The 18,757-nt window shown below is 41.7% G+C and overlaps 1 protein-coding gene across 2 annotated transcripts in view; it reads left to right on the forward strand.

Annotated features, from left to right (window-relative positions):
• LOC116325458 (ankyrin repeat and BTB/POZ domain-containing protein BTBD11-A) overlaps window positions 1-18,589 on the forward strand; it is a 254,740-nt gene extending 236,151 nt beyond the window's left edge. The window contains exons 9-16 of one of the 2 annotated variants that reach the window (XM_039601010.1): window positions 890-1,122; window positions 3,834-4,012; window positions 4,293-4,398; window positions 10,560-10,662; window positions 10,766-10,847; window positions 11,982-12,050; window positions 12,155-12,268; window positions 13,746-13,976. In XM_039601010.1, the coding sequence (XP_039456944.1) occupies window positions 890-1,122; window positions 3,834-4,012; window positions 4,293-4,398; window positions 10,560-10,662; window positions 10,766-10,847; window positions 11,982-12,050; window positions 12,155-12,268; window positions 13,746-13,976 (1,117 nt within the window). Of the gene's footprint in view, window positions 1-889; window positions 1,123-3,833; window positions 4,013-4,292; window positions 4,399-10,559; window positions 10,663-10,765; window positions 10,848-11,981; window positions 12,051-12,154; window positions 12,269-13,745 lie in introns of both variants that reach the window. The other variant, XM_039601009.1, reaches the window with a different exon arrangement.
• Window positions 18,590-18,757: the final 168 nt, after the last annotated feature.

An 18,757-nucleotide genomic window follows, 5' to 3' on the forward strand; every position in this document is an offset into this window, starting at 1 on the left:
CATTCATTTTTTTTATTTATTTTTTATTTTTTAAACAATCGTGGCATACAAAGCTCCTGTGCACAGTTCTGTCCAGAAAGAGGTTTCTGTCAAAGACCTTGTCTGCACAGAGCCCTGACCTCAGTCCCACCCAACACCTCTGGGTGGCAGCGAGCCACATCTTATCTGCATCAGTAATGCTCTTGTTGCTGAGTGGAAGCAAATCTCTGCAGGTTTAAGACTGTGTGAAAAGCCTGAAACCAGAAGGATCGAGGTGGTTACTGCAGCTGAGAATATGCAGTGTTTGGGTTTATGCATGCATGCATTGTAATTCTGCTCAAATCTGAGAAAACCAACAGCATGTTAGTACCAATAAAACAACATTTTATGATCAAACAGCCTCCCCTAACAGGACATGATGATTCGCTGCACTTGGACTCCAAACGAGGCCCTCCTCGCTGAAGCAGATGGTGCAGTGATGCATTATCAGGCTGCGATCACGCTGTTTACGTTACATGTTGGAGTCCATTCTTTTCAAAGAAGGGCGTCTGTTACTGCTGCGCCATTGTGTTGCTCAGATCTGATGCAATGTTGATGGAGTACAAATAAATGTGGAGATTTGGAACAGTTTTTCTTTTCAGCCTGATCCCTGTAAGAGTCATATATTACCACTCCTACACGCTGGCGATGCAGGTTCAGAGTACAATGGGACATTTGTAGTCAATTAAGAGTGAGCACCAGTGAGAGCTACAGAGCCAAATGGGCTTAATGTGGATTTAATGCAGCTTGTGGGTGTCTAACTTGGAACCATTTACTTCACAGCTTTCCTTCATACTATTTGACCCCAGGCCAGATGTTTACCTCTCGCCCTGACCCTGTCATTTTGTCTCATCTCTCTTCTCTCATCTAGGAATGTTTTTCGGAAGCTCCTGTCCCATTCAGAGAAAGAAAAGGGGGATGTGCTGTCCCTGGAGGAGATTCTAGCTGAGGGTTCAGATCCAGGGGAGAAGAGGTTGGCTCCCCAGGCCAACGGCGGAGGGACCCTGCGAACAGGAAAGGCCAGACTGAGGGCCCTGAGAGAGGCCATGTACCATAGCGCAGAGCACGGCCATGTGGACATCACCATAGACATCCGCAGCTTAGGTCAGATTTACTAATGCATGCTTCACTGGCACACATGCATCGCTCTCCGCTGCCTCCAGCTGTCATGAAGATGTGCTCGTGCTGTCCTGTCCTGTCCTGTGCTCGCGTCCTCAGAAATCACAACTACTCATCCAGCCATGAAACACTCGCACAAGTAGGACTTTTTATATCCGAGGTGATAATAACTCGGTCGAAGGTGTGAGCACGATGATGAAACTGTGTCCTCGGGCAGTGCTCATTTTGTAAATGTGGCAATCATCAGCTTGCACCCCAGCTCATTGAGCACAAGACCTTATGTGGTCTGCTGATTAGGTTTTGATGAGGATTCATTGATTTTACTCAGCAAAACAACCTCACAGCACTTAAGTCAATTTAGTAGCTGTTCTGTACTGTCGGGTTATCAGGTGATACTTTGCAATTAAGGATAGATTTAAGAATTTTCAGATGCAAGCAGTAAGCTGTCCAAATGTAAAAACATGCCCACTTACCAGCACCATCTAAAAGTCACCAATTAGCACCTTATATCCCATTTGTTAAACCAGTTCAAAAACCAAAGTGTTAAACTACACATGAGATATAAGCTGCTAATTAGTGAGCTTTAGGGGTGTTGGTACACAGCTTCTACAGCTGTGGGCACAATGTTCCAGGATTTAAGCTAATCTGTGAGTGATGAGCTTTTAAAAATTTCTTGTCCACATTGGTTTAAAATTTGCAGATGAGAGTAACGATTAAGATCATTTTCTGTGGCTGGATTATTTAGCTGGGATACTCTTTTTGAAAATTGTTAAAATGTGGAAAACTGAGGAATTGACATCAAAATTATAAACTGTACATAAAAGATGGACACGAGCTGCTATTTTTGGCCATTGCGTAGAGATGTAATCAAACAGAAGCCAAACCCTGGATGCAAACGTCCAGAGTATTTTCTCATATCGTTTATGTTTCATTAAAGCGTGGTTGCATGGTGGGCGCTGTGTTGATAGTTAAAATTTTAGTTTGTGATCCAGTTGTGATCACAATGTCTGTGGTTAAAAAAAAAAAAAAAAAAAAAAAAATAGTTCTCCCTTTTTTAAAATTTGTCCCCTGTAAAGAAAAACAAAGGTGCAAACTTCAACCTCTCCCATTGTGATCTTGTTTTTTTATGTGATTCTGTTTGTTTGTCTGTTTGTCTGTTTGTTAGCAGTCCAGCATCAGGTTTTCAAGATATCGTGTTAAAATTTTGTGTGACGGTGAATAACAATATCCAGCTGATTTAATTTTGGTGAAAATTGGGTCAAGGTCACACCAGATGTGAAGATCAGTAAAATCTTTACATAACAAACAATTTTTTATGGATCGTTTTAAAACTTCCCAACAATATAATATAGTACCCGGCTGGCTAAGCATTTGACCTTGACCTTTATTGCCAAGGTCGAAGTTAACCTTGAAAAAAATTTCAGAAAACCATATTGAGTAATATCGTATAAAAGGGCATGCCATACACATTTATTTCTTAATACGACGCCCTACGATGTCACACTGACAGCTTTCTTTACACACAGTCCCCTATTTTCAGAGGCTCAAAAGTGGAGCGTAACTTGCATAAATCTGAAATAAAAGGATTGCTTTTAATAACTGGATGAAATCCCTTGGCGTTAATGATTGCCTGAAGTCTTGAGCTCTGTATCCTCCTTTGACATGCTTTGTGTACAGAGACAGAATTACTTAAATGTCTTCATTGTCCTGGATCTTATGGACGTGACTGTATTGAGGGGTTAAATCAGGTCAAAGAAACTAAACTGAACTTGTCGGAGAAGCTGAACAGTCAACTCATGTCATCTGTCGAAGAAGACAAAACTTCACAGAGATCCCTCAAAGTGGCATAATGACATCATTTATACTAAACTTTATGGCTTAATAAGCAAGTTTAAAAACAAAGTTACCCTCACAAAGCATAAAATCCAAATAAAAAAACACCTGTATCAGGCTGTAAACGGCATTAATTTGGGATTTTAGTTTGCACATTTAAACACAGTGGATTAGAGGAAATGTAGTTTTTGCCAATTAAGCATTGGCTTTATTTTTCTGTTGTAAAGGTTCTTGTCTGGAGAGTAATTACAACCACTAATGCTGCTTTTCCAGGTTTTCCTAGCAGGAGCGATCCTGTCCTGAAACAACACACAGACAGACCTGAAAAACTGAGAAGTTGTGCCATATGTTTTAATATACAAGTTTTTGCTGAACTATATTGTAGAAAAGGAGGACGAGTTGACATAATGTCCGTGTTTATTTGTCAGTTTTTTATTAGGTGAACACACTGCTGGCAGTTCTGTTAGGTTTGGCACCTACATCCTGTAGCTTTTCAACTGGTGTCCAGCACACAGCCCTTTTTTTTCAATATTTGAAGTTTTTAAAAAATCTTTTTAAAAATGAGCCATTTTCAAAGCCATAAAACATACAAGTATGAAAATACCTGGATGATAAATTTTCCGTTCATCTCGTCAGGTAAACTTCATTCACGTCCAACACATTTAACAGAACATTCTTTAATTACATTCAGGTGCTGCTTTTCTATTCTCACTGGAACCCTTAATCCAAACACCCACCATGGCATCGTCCTCCACCTCCCACAACACCATCACGTGATGGAAACATGGTCGGTTCTGGTGCCCTCGAAACCGCTCGCTCTCGGATGTTGTGTGTATTCACGCTCCGTGTGCTGGTGTTCCCAGGTGTTCCCTGGACGCTGCACACCTGGCTCGAGTCCCTGCGTACCTGCTTCATCCAGCACCGCCGACCGCTGATCCAGGGCCTGCTCAAAGACTTCTGCTGCATCCAGGAGGAGGAGTACACCGAGGAGCTGATCACGCACGGCCTGCCACTCATGTTCCAGATCCTCCGATCCAGCAAGGTCACTGGAGCTTTCTTTCATGTCCATGTAAACAAAACGCTTATTAGAGGAACATCAGACAAAGTAAGGCACGCTTTCTGGGAATACAAACCGCCCTGTGCCCGTGTGCTGGGCCGACATTAATAACACTCATATTTGCATAAATTTAGTGCACTTCAAACCATATTATCATACATTTGCATAATTTTTTGTCCCGGATAGCTCATGAAAAAAAACGAGGCCACAAAACTCTAATATGTGTAAAGTTTCTGTCCTCACTGGTGTTTGTGTCTGTCTGCAGAATGAGGTGATAAGTCAGCAGCTGTCAGTCATTTTTACGCAGTGCTACGGGCCCTTCCCCATCCCTAAGCTGACGGAGATCAAGAAGAAGCAGACCTCGCGCTTAGGTAAGAGAGCGCATTATTAACGCTTAACATTTGCTGTGTGATGAGGACATGACTGCGGTGAAGATTCTCTCTATTTTTTTGTTGTGTTTTGGGGGTTTTTAGGGCGAGGAGTTATCTTGAGCTCAGAGAGTGCTCTTTTTCTCCTCGTTACATCTGTAGGTTCCTTTGACATTTGCAGCAGGTGATTAAATGAAGGTTTACAAATGGATTCAAGCTTTAATCCTATTTACAGTGCATCCCTCTGTGCTTCAGAAGAAGCCACATATAGACAAAGTGTTAGGTGCAGGCTGTGTGCAGACAGGAATAGGACCCAAGGTGCAGACTCCGGAGACCAAAGGTGAACTCAAAACAGCTTTAATACTGAACTCAAAAAAGGGGTAACATAACATGACTGGAAAAAATCAAAATAAACTTAAACCAGAGGACTAACAGAACACACAGCTAAGTAAACGGTAGAACGCGACAGAGAGCACAGGAAAACACAGGGCTTAAATACGCAGAGGGAGTAATCAGGGAATGGGCAACAGGAGGGAAACACAGCTGGGGCAAATCAGGACTAACGAGACAAAGAAGCGTAAACTGAACACACTGAGAAAAGACAGAGACCTTCAAAGTAAAACAGGAAACACAACACAGACTGAACTTACAGACACAGACTGACTGGACACGGGGATATAGCAACTAAGGATACACAGAGACACGAACTAGACAAGGGGATACAGCTGACAGGGGAGACAGAGCAACTAGAGACGACAGAGACAAAAACCATAAGACAGAACTCAAAGAAACCAAAGACTAGAAATTATAAATAATATAACAAACTCAAAAACCCTGGGTCAACGACCCAGGCCTCCTAACACAAAGAAGTATCAGATTAACTCATAATGAAACAAGATCTTGACGTTTTCAAAATATTTTCACAAATATAATTTAGATTTTTTTGTCTGTTTGTTGGAAAAACACCATTTTTGGGAAAATCTATCTAGATAATTCTTTTATTTGTGTTCTAAGGAGCTGTATGGACATTATTTAGAAGTAGAAATGTATTCAATATATTGGAAGGTTTCTTAGTTTCCTCAAAGGAAGCTTTGGGAGGTTAAATAAAACCTTAAATTTCACATGCTCTAGGTTTTTAATCTTTGCTCTTCTTAAAAAGGTTTTTGTGTCTGGCTGCAGAGACAAAGTGAAAGTGAAGTGCATGTGTGGTATTCAGTCCTACTTGTGGTGCTTGAGTCATCACCTGTCACTACTGCAGCTGATTGTCAATATTTGTTCAAAGTAAAAGGTCCATAATTTAGTTGTGCAAAGATACAATTTTTGTTATTTTGCTGTTGTATGTCAAAAAAGTGTAAAATCGAACAATCGAGATGTGAGTGAAGTGCAGGATTACAGCCATTTTTACTAGATTAATTGGACACTTAGGCCTCATCTCAATGCACCACCTCAGTGAATGGAAATACAAGGTGCAAACTGCTGTTTACCGAAAATGAATTTATATCAGTTTCTCAAGGTAAAGAAATTATAAATTCTTCAATAGCTAAGTCAGTCACCTGATCTCAGTCTATATCATACTTTCCAGTTAGTGATGTAAACACTGAATGCAGAGAGATCCACAAACAAAGTCTGTGTGTATAACTGTGGCAGTGGATCCTAAACAGTTAATGCAACACTTTTGTTAAATTGTTTGAATTAAAACTGAGTCTTTGCTTCAATCGCATCTTGATTGTTTGATTTTAAACCCCACTATGGTGGAGTACAGAGGCAAAATTACGAAAGATTGTGTTGCTGCCCAACAAATTATGGACCTAAATGTAATTACTTAGTTTTAATCCAAGTTGCATTTAATTTTTTGGCACGAACTCATTGAACTACTGTGGTCAAATAAGGATCGTTTTCAATCACAGTAATTCATATTTAGTGGCTTGGCTCTGCAAAATACTGGGAGAGCAGACACATGAAACATCGAACATCAGTGATAACAAACATGTGACAGTGGATATGTCAGAAAAAAAGGAGGAGATGGCAGCTTGAGGATGTGAAGCAACATTAGGCAGGCTTAAATAATACATTAATGGATGGTGTCCTGCGGCATTACGGAGCTCCTGGATAGTCTGAGGTGCAACCTGCCAGCGTGAGATGGATGAAACATAATGTCTCACAGGCAATCTATTCTTAGGTCAGGCAGATATGGTCCTTCATCCTCCAGGAACTGCCTGCATACTATCACTACACGAGGCCGTGCATTGCCGTGCACCAGCATAGAGTCTGTAAGGGAGTCCAAGGATTTCATCCTGATACCTGATGGCACTCAGGGTGCCGTTGCCGGGCCTGAAGAGGTCTGTGTGTCCCACAGTGCCTATGCCTCCCCAGACCATCACTACCCACCACCAAACCGGTCATGCTGAAAGATGTTACAAACAGCATAATGCTCTCTGCATCTTCTCCAAACTCTTTCATGTTTGTCACATGTGCTCAGGCTGAACCTGCTTTCATCTGTGAAAAGCTACAGTGTCAGTGGTGGACTGGTATTCTATTCTAAATGCCAATTGGGCTCACTGGTGCTGGGCAGTGAGCACCGGAATATCAGGTTACCCTCATGACTTGTTTCTGATTGTTTCGTCAGAGACATTCACACCAGTGCTGGAGGTCACCCTGTTCCTCCTTGCACAAAGGAGCAGATAGTTGTCTTGTAGATAGTTGCAGTTACTCTCCTAGAGTAACTGCATGTCTCCTAGAATCTCCTCCATGGTCTAGACTGTGCTGGGAGACACAGCAAACCTTCTGGCCATGGCACGAATTGATGTGCCATCCTGGAGGAGTTCTGTAGCGTCTGTAGGGTCCAGGTATCACCTCAGGCTTCTAGTAGTGACACTGACCTTAGCCAAAAACTAGTGAAAAAAGCAGACAGGGGGTTGTCTGGTTTTTGCCCCTCTAGGGCTCCTCTTCCTAATTTGATTTACCCCAAAGCAGCTGAAAGTGATCAACAACCCCCTCTGCGAGGTACCTGACCAGATCAATATCCCACGAGTTTGACTGACTTGATGGTACACTCTTATTAAAATGTGTTTTTGAGAAGACCCTGTACAGATTATAGAAAATCCAAAATAAATTCAAACTTGTGCATCCAATTTTTGTGTTTTTTATTTAAAGTCATTAAAGATGTATGCTGTACAATTATTCCACCCTGGAAAAAGAAAATATTAAGTTCAAAGAACTAATTAAAAACCCTGAATTACCATGACGTGCATGCCCATAAGGAGTCTTACATCACCAAATGCATTGATGATGTTACACAAATGAAAGCATCACAACTCGAGCCAACCGGAAGCCATGGCTAACAGGAGATGTCCACAGGCTGCTGAAGGCCAGAGACAAGGCCTTCAGAGCTGGGGATGAAATAGGCCTGAGAACAGCGAGAGCCAACCTGTCCCGTGGCATCAGGAAAGCGAAACAGGACTACACACACAAGATGACCTCCCACTTCAATGATAGCAAGGACGCACGAAGCCTATGGCAAGGCATCCAGGCTATTACAGACTACAAGCCTGCAGCGCGTAGCTGTGAGAGCGACACCACTCTGCAACCTGAACAGCTTCTTTGCACGATTTGAAGCACAGAACAACACACGCCCACAGAAAACACCACCACCTCCACACGACCAGCCTCTGTGCCTGTCTGCTGCCAGCGTGAAGAGGACACTCATCACCATCAACGCCCAGAAAGCAGCGGGTCCAGATAACATCCCTGGTAGTGTGCTGAAAGACTGCGCAGAGGAGCTGAAGGATGTCTTCACAGACATCTTTAACACCTCCCTGAGGCAAGCCACTGTCCCATCATACTTCAAGACTGCCACCATCATACCTGTGCCAAAGAAACCATCCCCAGCCTGTTTCAACGACTACCGCCCCGTGGCACTGACACCCATCGTAATGAAGTGCTTTGAACGACTAGTCATGTCACACATCAAATCCACCCTGCCTCCCACCCTGGACCCATACCAGTTCGCATACAGAGCGAAACGATCCACAGAGGATGCAATCTGCTCTGCCCTCCACCCAGCCCTAACTCATCTGGACAAGAAAGACTCATATGTGAGAATGCTGTTCATAGACTTCAGCTCAGCATTCAACACCATAATACCACAACAACTCATCTGTAAACTGGACAGACTGGGCCTCAGCACCTCCCTCTGCAACTGGCTGCTGGATTTCCTCAGCCAGAGGCCTCAAGCGGTGCGTGTGGGCAACAAGGTCTCAAACAGCATCACCCTGAGCACGGGGGCTCCACAAGGCTGTGTGCTCAGTCCTCTGCTCTTCACCCTGCTGACACATGACTGCACACCAACCTACAGCTCCAACCACCTTGTGAAGTTTGCGGACGACACAACGCTGGTGGGGCTCATCACCAAGGGCGATGAGACCCACTACAGGAAAGAGGTTGAGCTCCTGACCACGTGGTGCAGAGACAACAACCTCCTGCTAAATGTTAGCAAGACCAAGGAGGTTATTGTCAACTTCCAGAGAGGCCACACCTGTCACCCCCATTGACCATCATCGGCGCGCTGCGGTTGAGAGGGTGAGCAGCACCAAGTTCCTGGGGGTGCACATCAGTGAGGACCTCTCCTGGACCACCAACACAGCATCACTGGCCAAGAAAGCACAACAGCGCCTCTACTTCCTGCGCAAACTCAAGCGGGCAAGTGCTCCATCACCCATCCTGACCACATTCTACAGAGGAACCATTGAAAGCATTCTTTCCAGCTGCATCACTGTGTGGGGCGGTAGCTGCACTGACTATAACAGGAAAGCTCTACAACGCATTGTGAGAACAGCTGAGAGGATAGTTGGTGTACCACTCCCCTCCCTGCAAGACATCTACACCACCCGCCTCACCCGCAAAGCCATCACAATTGTCAACGATGCAACCCACCCCGCGCACTGTCTGTTCAGCCTCCTGCCCTCTGGAAAGAGATACAGAAGTCTCCGCTCCCGCACTACCAGGCTCACCAACAGCTTCATCCACCAGGCTGTGAGACTGCTGAACTCTCTCCCCTCCCGGCTCCCAGCCAGCAGAACCACCAGCAGGAGTATAGGAAGACAGACTGGACTCTACCCCCCCACCCACCCACGCACACTCCCCAACAAGGAAACACTCTCTGAACCAAGAACTGGAAAACACTCCTGGATGGAAACAACTATCTCTGCATTGCAATTGCACACACCTGCTGCTATATATTTTTAGTATTTTTTTAGCACTATTTATATTATTATATTACTACTACTGCTGCTACAGTCTTATGCTGCACTAAAACAAAAACCCTTACCAACCACAACCTGGGACTACCTCAAGTAGACTAGTATACTACTTTCCAGGGCACACTGTTGGAACACTTTATTATATGTTAGGTCCTGTCTTGTTATGTCCTGTATGTTACCTAAATATAATGCCTTAAGTCTACCTGCACTTTTTTTTATTTAATATTACCTTATTGTTAGGACTGTTTTTGTTGTGCATCTGCATTTTATTGTTGTCAATGTCTACGCATGGGACAGTGTGAAACGTAATTTCAATTCCTTTGTATGGCAAGTACATTTGAAGAAATTGACAAATAAAACTGACTTTTGACTTTTTTTTTTTTTTGACTTTTGAGTGCATGTAAACTTCTGACCAAAACTGTAAAGTGAGTTTCATTTTAAAAGTAATCTGATATATATTTTTTTATTTCAACATGCAGTATTTTCTCTATATGCAGATAAAATGGGTCCGCTTGTCTGTAACGAATCAAATCGCCCATTAACACCTCAAACTTTATTTTAGACATTTCTTTGAGAGAAACAGGGAAGAAGATGAACATTCAGTGACGGCGCTGCAGCACCACCTGCTGATCGTTTACTGACAGGGTTTAAATAAAGTGCTTTAAATCACTTGATTTGTGTGCAGTGAATGAAATGCACTCGAGGATGCAAACACCGGATATCAAATTCGAATCCCCTGCCGTTTAGGAATGCTAATGCGATTTGATAATTCAGCACTGATAGGCGTGTGATGAATCAGCCTTGCGGTAATTAATGGCCACATTAGCTTAATCTTCTGCTGTTTGCTGCTCTGCATGCATTGTTTAGGAGACGTGAATAAATCTCTTTTTTTTTTCTTTTTTTTAGACCCCCACTTCCTGAACAACAAGGAGATGTCTGATGTTACCTTCCTGGTGGAGGGAAAACCATTTTATGCACATAAAGTTTTGCTGTTTACAGCTTCACCCAGGTAACCTGAAACTTTGCTCCTATTTTATTCTGTAAAACAAAAGAGCATCGATGGGAAAAATAATGTGGAATTTATCTGTTTTTTTTGTTGTTGTTGTTTTTAGGTTCAAGTCGCTGCTGCAAAACCGACCAGCAGCAGAAAACACCTGCATTGAGATCAGCCATGTCAAGTACAATATTTTCCATGTAAGACGTTTATTTCAGTTCAATTTAATTCCATTTTATTTTTACAGCACCAAATCACAACAACAGTTGCCTCAAGGCGCTTTATATTGTAAGGTAGAATGTACCTTAACCCAACAGTCATATGACCCCCTATGAGAAAGCACATTGGCAACAGTGGGAAGGAAAAACTACCTCTTAATGGGAATGAAACCTCTAGCAGAGACAGGCTCAGGGAGGGGGCGGCTGTCTGCCGCGACCAGTTGGGGTGAGAGAAGGAAGATTTCAGTGCATACAAAACCTATTCCCACTCTCAACCTGAACCACGGCACTCATCGTCTCGTATGAGTCCCAAGAATAGGCTCCACGTTTGATTTTTTTATTCTGAAGGAAACAGCTATCCCTGACCTCCACGCTAGTTTCAACTGGAATGGTGTTAGGTACATAGTTAAACAATCGAGATTAAGAAATCCATTTAATTCTCTAACACAGAAAGTATATAATCCAACTTTACAGTATGAAGCTTAAGGCTGACCCAATTTGTGCACATCAATGGGAATGGCATGAATCCTTTTTGGAAAAGGGTTAAATGAAGTCTGTCTGCAGTATTGCACATTTCTGATTTTAAATGATTCACATCAGCTGTAAACCCAGAGCCCAGAAACGTGAGCTTGAACCGGCTTGGCTACTGCTAAAAAGTTGGAAATGTTGTTTCTGCTCGCTTTCTGGATGTTCTTTATCTTTTAGCTTTCCACTGGGTGTATCCATGAGGCTGCAGAAGACACAATTAAACTGTGGCCCCAGAGCTTCCCACTCCCATTTCTTTCCCCTTGTCTCTTTCTACTTCTCTCCAGTCCTGCTGGGGAGTTGTTTATCTCTGGTCTGCTCTTTATTTTTACTGATTGAATGCTTGTTCCTGTTTAAATGACGATAAAAAGAAAACATGAGAGTAAATCTCACTGGATGCAGGGAAGGTATTTGATAGCAGTGAAAATATGTAAATGCCTAAACTTGCATATGTAATTCAAATCCGGATTATTTTCCAGGTGACAGAATGGAGCCAAAAAAGAGCCACAAAAAAAGCAACAGAAAAAAAGGGTCCCTCTTGTACTCTTCATCAGCTTCATAACCTGAAGCCTGTACTGTTCTCTGTTACAGTTGGTGATGCAGTATTTGTACTGTGGAGGCACCGAGTCCCTGCACATACGCAACACTGAAGTAATGGAGGTAAGAAAGACTTAACCAAAGCCTGCGGAGTGACAGCAGGAGTATTAACATTTCTAATCCCGAGTCCTGTGCCTCATTCTGTGTGGCTGTACTGTTCCCTGTAGCTCCTGTCTGCAGCCAAATTCTTCCAACTAGAGGCCCTTCAGAGACACTGTGAGATCATCTGCTCCAAGAACATCACCACCGAAACCTGTGTGGACCTCTACAAACACGCTAAGGTGGGAGGCTTACAGTCTCTAGCAGCTGATTACATACTGGCGGCGGGGAGGGGTTTGTGTAATGGATTTTTACACAAGGTGCAAACATGCCATTAATTAACAATTGCAGACCAGCAATACAACCACCACACAGACTATTTTTCAAGCTGCTCTCATATTTTTGTATTAGCAGTGACTCAAATGGCAAATGGAACAAAGTGGAACAAAAACTTTATGCATGGGCTGACACCCCAGACACGATCAAGACGTTCAGTTGAGCCGCAGTCATGCTAGGCTCAACTGAGAATAGGGAATAATAATAATTATGCTTTGGTGCATGGAAGACACCGACTTGTCTGCAAACACTTGCCAACTACTTGCAGAGCAGTAGTGAAACTGTGGAAACTGCAATGCATACCAGAATAGCATACCCACTTGTCTTCAAAGGAAAAGTTGTGATTTTTAAATGCATTGATTGCAGTAGTTAGACGTAGAATTTCAGACTTTACTACCACTTGGTAGTAGTAGAAGTAGTTTGCCACTGTTTGCAGACATGTTGGCATCATCCATGGAAACAACAGGGGACCAAAGTAATCTGCTAGTAATCAACACAATCACAAGAAGGTAACAGAATTAATCTATTGAGCAACCACTGACCAACCGAACAGGAAATACATGTTTTTCCTCAGCAATCAGAGGTTGATAAGGGGTCTCCAGCTGATCTCTGGGACTCTGTGATGAAGCCTAGATGACAGTGTGATTAAACCATTAATAACGTATACCGTAGGTTTGTAAAAACGTAAAAGTTGCTATAAACAGCATTAAAACATGCGAGTTAATGGCAGCTGACTGACTTTTGAAGGGAACCTCAAGTGGCCATTAAAGAAACTGCAGTTTATGGCCCTTGTATACACTGGCTTTATTTTCCAGTCTCAGGGTTTGTCTTGCTTATATTGTGCTAATGTTGATAAATTTGTTAACATTTGCTGTATATTTTTTATTAAGTTACATTGCAAAAAAGTTGCATTGACAAATTAACTTGGAAAAACAGGATAATAGTTTTATTTTAAAGTGAATACCTAATTAGAAGCTGTGTTGTTTTTAGCTCAGAAGCTAAAAGTGGTAGTACAGAGTACAGGTTTTACAATTTTGTGAAGTCGGTGTTGGTGGGGTTTCTACGACTTTCCAAGTGGGGAAATTCGACCTGAAAATTCCACCTTTATTTCCAATTTCCCGCCTGAGTACTGAAATAAAAATATCCTGTTAGTTGTTCAAAGTAAACTAATTAAAGATATTTAAAGAAAGTGCTGGAATGACAGATTAATAGCTGCTATTGTAAGGTTCAAAGACTGGGATAATAATGATGACTGTTCTTAAAAAGCAATTACCAATTTTGGGCCGGAATATGACTGGAATATTTTTAAGCAAAATTATATAAAATCAGAATTTGAAAGCTGCTAATGTCACACACTCCTTTCATCTTTCATTTTCATTGTAGTTCCTTGGTGCCACGGAGCTGACGGCTTTCATCGAGGGCTACTTCCTGAAGAACATGGTGCTGCTGATCGAACTCGATGGCTTCAAGCAGCTCCTGTACGAACCTTCCCCCGCCGAGAGCCCCGTGTCCAGCCCCGGCATCTGCTCCGACATCCTCCACGACCTGGAGAAGACTCTGGCCACACGCATCCACTCCATCCACCTCTCCACCTCCAAGGGCTCCGTGGTGTGACGTCATCCTCACCGGAGCCCTTCGATCCAACCACAGCATCCATGTAACGCCACTTTTAGCATCCAGCGTCCCGCTTTACTTCCCCGTTTTCCCCCGACCTGGCCCCCACCCCGCTGATGAAGAGGAGCTGTCGGATGTTTTTAAGTCAGGAATTCCCTTTAATTCTGCCTGTTGCAGCTCAATGAGGGTTCATGTTGTGACTTTCTGACCTTGAACTCTGTTGTCCTAGTGGCTCCCATCGGTCACTTCACACCCTGAAGAGTAATAAAAACCTACAAAAAAACAAAAACAAAAAAAACAGAACTGCCTTGACCCAACAGTATCATTTAGCTCTAACCGTGATTCTAAAAATTTCTATTGTATTTCATATAGGATACGTGCATGAAATACATAGGCTACTGTACACTGTTTTTCACTCGAATAGGTAGAGTAGAATTTTAACTCAATAAATGCAGCTTCGTTATCATCTGCGAAATGAGACTGTGGTTTACAAACAATAATACTTTATGGAAGTGGATGCCATTACACATGCCAAAATCTAGATATAATCCTTCTATACAACCAATAAAAGTGATTAGTAGCAAAGCCAGCAGGCGGACTTTTAGGTGGCACTTATTTACATTTCATTCTGTCTCTTCTATGTTGGATTCACTGTGTTATATCTACTGTGTGCAGAGGCCAAACTGATCACAGGAACTTCCACCGTGGCCGACACTGCGGCCGGCACTCATTCGACTAAAGACGGCCCACTCAGTGAAATCTATGCTGACTTATGCTTGAAACATGGATGCCCAACTGGGAAATTAACTTGCGATAACGCCCACGGACGACTCTTTTTTAAAAAAAATTATTGTTACTATTATTGCTATTTTTTTTTTGCATGACACCTTGTCAACTGAGCTGACCCCCCGGTGTTGCTTTTTATGCAGATATTACTTCACGGACCACTTTCGCAGGGGGAAGTAAGGGGAAAACGCTGCTTGTTAACTTTGTATCCACTGCAAAACGGATCAAAAGCGGGATTTGGAGAGGGGGGTTTCAATTGGCAGGGACTTTCTCTTTAAAGATGCTTAAAGTAAGCGTGTAAATACATTCTGAAAGTCATCGTGCTGTTTTTTTGTTATTGGGGGTTTTTTTTTTTGTAAGCTGATGTACAGTATCCCCGCCTCCCCTACACACACTCGCTTGGCTGCTGACACCAGTCTCATTGAATGTGCTCCCTGCTGTGTGTCTTGTTTATGCAAAGTTGCATGTTTACTCTGTTCGTATGACTCCTCTGTTTTTGCTTTAGGTGTGCTTTCTGTGTAGACTGAGTAGGCTGAGTGAGGTGTTGATGATGTTGAAGAGGTTTTGCCTCAAATTACTTGAGCTCTTTGAGATAATATTCTAAGCCATCGGGGTAGACCATGAGATGCATGTTAAAGTCACTCTTTGTTTAAGGCTTCACCCCCACATGAATTCTTTGAAGGAGAGGCTGAATCCTGCACAGAGCACTGAGTTTATTAGAGGCACAATTACCCTATTTATACCAGCCATCTGTATCTGGACACATTCTCTCAATGCATATGTGATTTATGGGTCTTTACATTTACGACCGGTATAAAAATGCATCCTCGTTATCTCCACTCTGCCTGTAATCAGTATGGAAATTAGTCAGACTTCTCAAAAAACATGGCACGTCCCAGGTCAGGGTTCTGTTTATTTGACTGAGCTGTTCCATGAAGCAGCTCGGTAAAATAAGACCTCCAAATGTTGTGTGGTTTGGATACATGTTAATTGCAAGTCTAAATGGGATAAATGTAGACAATGTTATTTGACTTACTCAGCCACTTTATCCAGTTCAACTGCTCATTAAATGTCTGATGAGTCTCGATTTCTGCTGCAACATTCAGGTGGAAGGGTCAGAATTTGGAGTAAACAACAGCACCTTGTTGTATCTGTGAAAGCAGGTGTTCACCCCGATATTAGAAAGATGTATCTAAAGTGGCTGGTGAGGGTAAATCTGTGAGTGCTGAGTTGTAAAATTAGCTTCAAATAAATTTAGTAAATCCAAACTAAAAGAGTAGATTCCATAAAACAACCTGATGCATCTGATGTGTGAAATTCCTCAAACTAAAAAAGATGAAACAAGCACTTTTAGAGTTACAGCAGTGATCCAGAAGGATGCCAGCATAAACCTCATAAATTTCATGATCAGAGCACCCACTCAAGAATTTGTGTGGGCAGTCCTGTGGAAGATACTGGGACTTCTGCAGTCGCTATGCACGCATCCTCCAAGTAGGCACGTGGGATATCTTTCCACAGCTTTCCATGTGTGTTCATAATTATGGACACCAACTGCTTTGTATTTTCCTCTCTGGAAATTAGTTTAAAAAGCAAATGAAAATGACACATCTTTGAAATACTAAAAAAATGTTTTAATTTGGTTTAATTTAATCATCATGATAGATTTAAAAACTGTGAAGAAAAAACAAGCCTGTATTTTTTTTTTTTTTTTTTTTTTAAAAACCTCTGAGGGAAACGTAACTATGACTCCCAAGAAAAATGAAGCGCAGTGTGCAGATAAAAGCGGTTGAAAGCTAAATTTAAGGTAAGGAGGAAAATAAACGTTCCCTTTCTGATGTTTTAAACAAACTCAGTAACTCTTTTTCTCTTCTTAGAGATTAATCAAAACATTTCAAAAATTTGCCTCTGAATTTTTTCTCCACAGAAATGTCAACTTTGGACCTTCACCAGGAAAGCACCAAATTTTCAGATTAAAAACTAAAGTTCTACCAAATCTGAGGACAGTGTAAGTGGAAAACAATTACGCATATCTACCAATTTCAAATAAAAGATTACAAAGATTATTCTGAATTTTTATCAACACCCAAAACATCTTCAGAAGGTCAGAAGATGGTTTGGGGGTTGGAGGATTTGGTTGACTGGTGGCTTTTATGTAAAAGTGAATTTTCTTAATTCGCATCCAAAAAAGTGGGAATTTAAACTCAGTGCTCAAAGTGTGCAATAATTCAACCTTTTTATCCCTGTGATTGCATCAAATAACACATCTCACTTCTAAAAGGACCAAATGTAAACAACTGTCAGCTCTGCTGCTCAAAAGAACGTTTTAATTTTACCCATCCGAGGTAGCCGGTACCTCTCTCTAAGGAAATCGCACACCACACAGTGCATTTCATGAATGTAACAGTGCAGCAAACGTGCAATGTTTTCCAGCGAGAAACCAAAAAAAAAAAGGAAACCAGATGCTTCACTTTGGCTAAACAATGCAAACATCGTTCAAGTGTCCTCATACTCTGTGGTGGTTGTTCCTCCTGTAATCGGAAGATATCATTTAAAAAACTGTAGCACGTTCCAAAATAATTGTCATTTTAAGAGAGAGAGATTTGGACATATATGCACACACATATTGACACAAAGTTCTGTAAATAGCTACAGGAAAGAAAGTACAGATGTTATCCTACAGCTTTATTTTCTTACCTACATACACGACATGATATATTTTATTTTACATTCCGCTGATATTTTGTTTTACAAAAGGGAAAAAGAATATGTAGAGATATATAAATATATTGAAAAAAGATACTTTAAAGTTTTAAAAATTAAGCAATATTTCCATTAAATTGTATTACTTTCAGTGGTATGATGTGCAATATGCCACAGGAGATGGAGTATAATGAGCTGAAAGACGATTATATATGAGTGACTGAGACTGAAACAGAAGGTTGAATATATATGAATATTATTTCTGTCTCTTTTGTGACGCCCCTTCATGGACTTTTTTGCCACCGTGGTGTTCATTTTTACCCTGAACCCTTTGAGGAAGCTGACAGTCGTGATGTCGACTCAACACACTCGCTTCTTAAATGTGAAACGTAACTTTAAAAGATGCAAGCCGTTTTTGTCTCCGCAGAGGTGAAAAGGTTCACAATGATGTCAAGCACTTTCTGTGCCAGTGTTACTGTAGCCTCTCTCTCAATCAAAAAGCATTAGTATTTCAACTGTGAGCTTAAGTTTCAGTCTTATTGTGATTTTTAAAAGAAACATATATGGCTTTGACATTAGAATAGAGAGAAAAAGCCTAAATCCTTGTTTTTAAATCTGTCTTAATGTTACGCCATTAGCAAAAGACTAACTTTAGCTTGCCCCTGTACTGGCGCCTTTGATTCCAAACTGGGTCCAAGCTGTAGAGTAAGTGTCGGTTCGCATGGCTCTTCTTGTTTAATGTTGTTGAGAATGTGCTCTGTACACCAGCTTCGTCCACCGAGACCCTCCCCTTTATTTGTCCGAGCATTTATTTGCCTGCGTACTTGTTCCTAATAAACGACACTTCTCCTAGACGCAGTGGAAACGTGCATGGGGTATTCACTAGATTTCACACCCAACCGAGGGGGAGGGATGAACTTTTGCTATTTTTCTTTCCTTTTCCTTTGATGAGAACATGTATATTGTACAAAATATATATATATGAAATATAAATTATACATGGTGTGAGGAGCAGGGATGTGGTGGAGTATAACAACAAAAAGGAATGTTACACTCGTGCTACAGTTTCTGTCGTTCCATGACATGCTTTTGTGGACAGCTAATAAAAGACCACAGGTTAAATCATATTAAAGGTCTCTGATTTTATTTCACTTTGTCTCTGTAATGTTTTTCTCCATGATGTTGCGTTTATTCACAACTCTGGTATAGAAAGAAATGCTATAAATGCCCAAAGAACAAGCTGAGATTTCCCCATCTTTCATCTGCTCATATTTTATTTGGAGAAAAGAACTTTT

This window comes from Oreochromis aureus, linkage group 17, assembly GCF_013358895.1.
Source record: "Oreochromis aureus strain Israel breed Guangdong linkage group 17, ZZ_aureus, whole genome shotgun sequence".
Classification (NCBI taxonomy): Eukaryota; Metazoa; Chordata; class Actinopteri; order Cichliformes; family Cichlidae; genus Oreochromis; species Oreochromis aureus.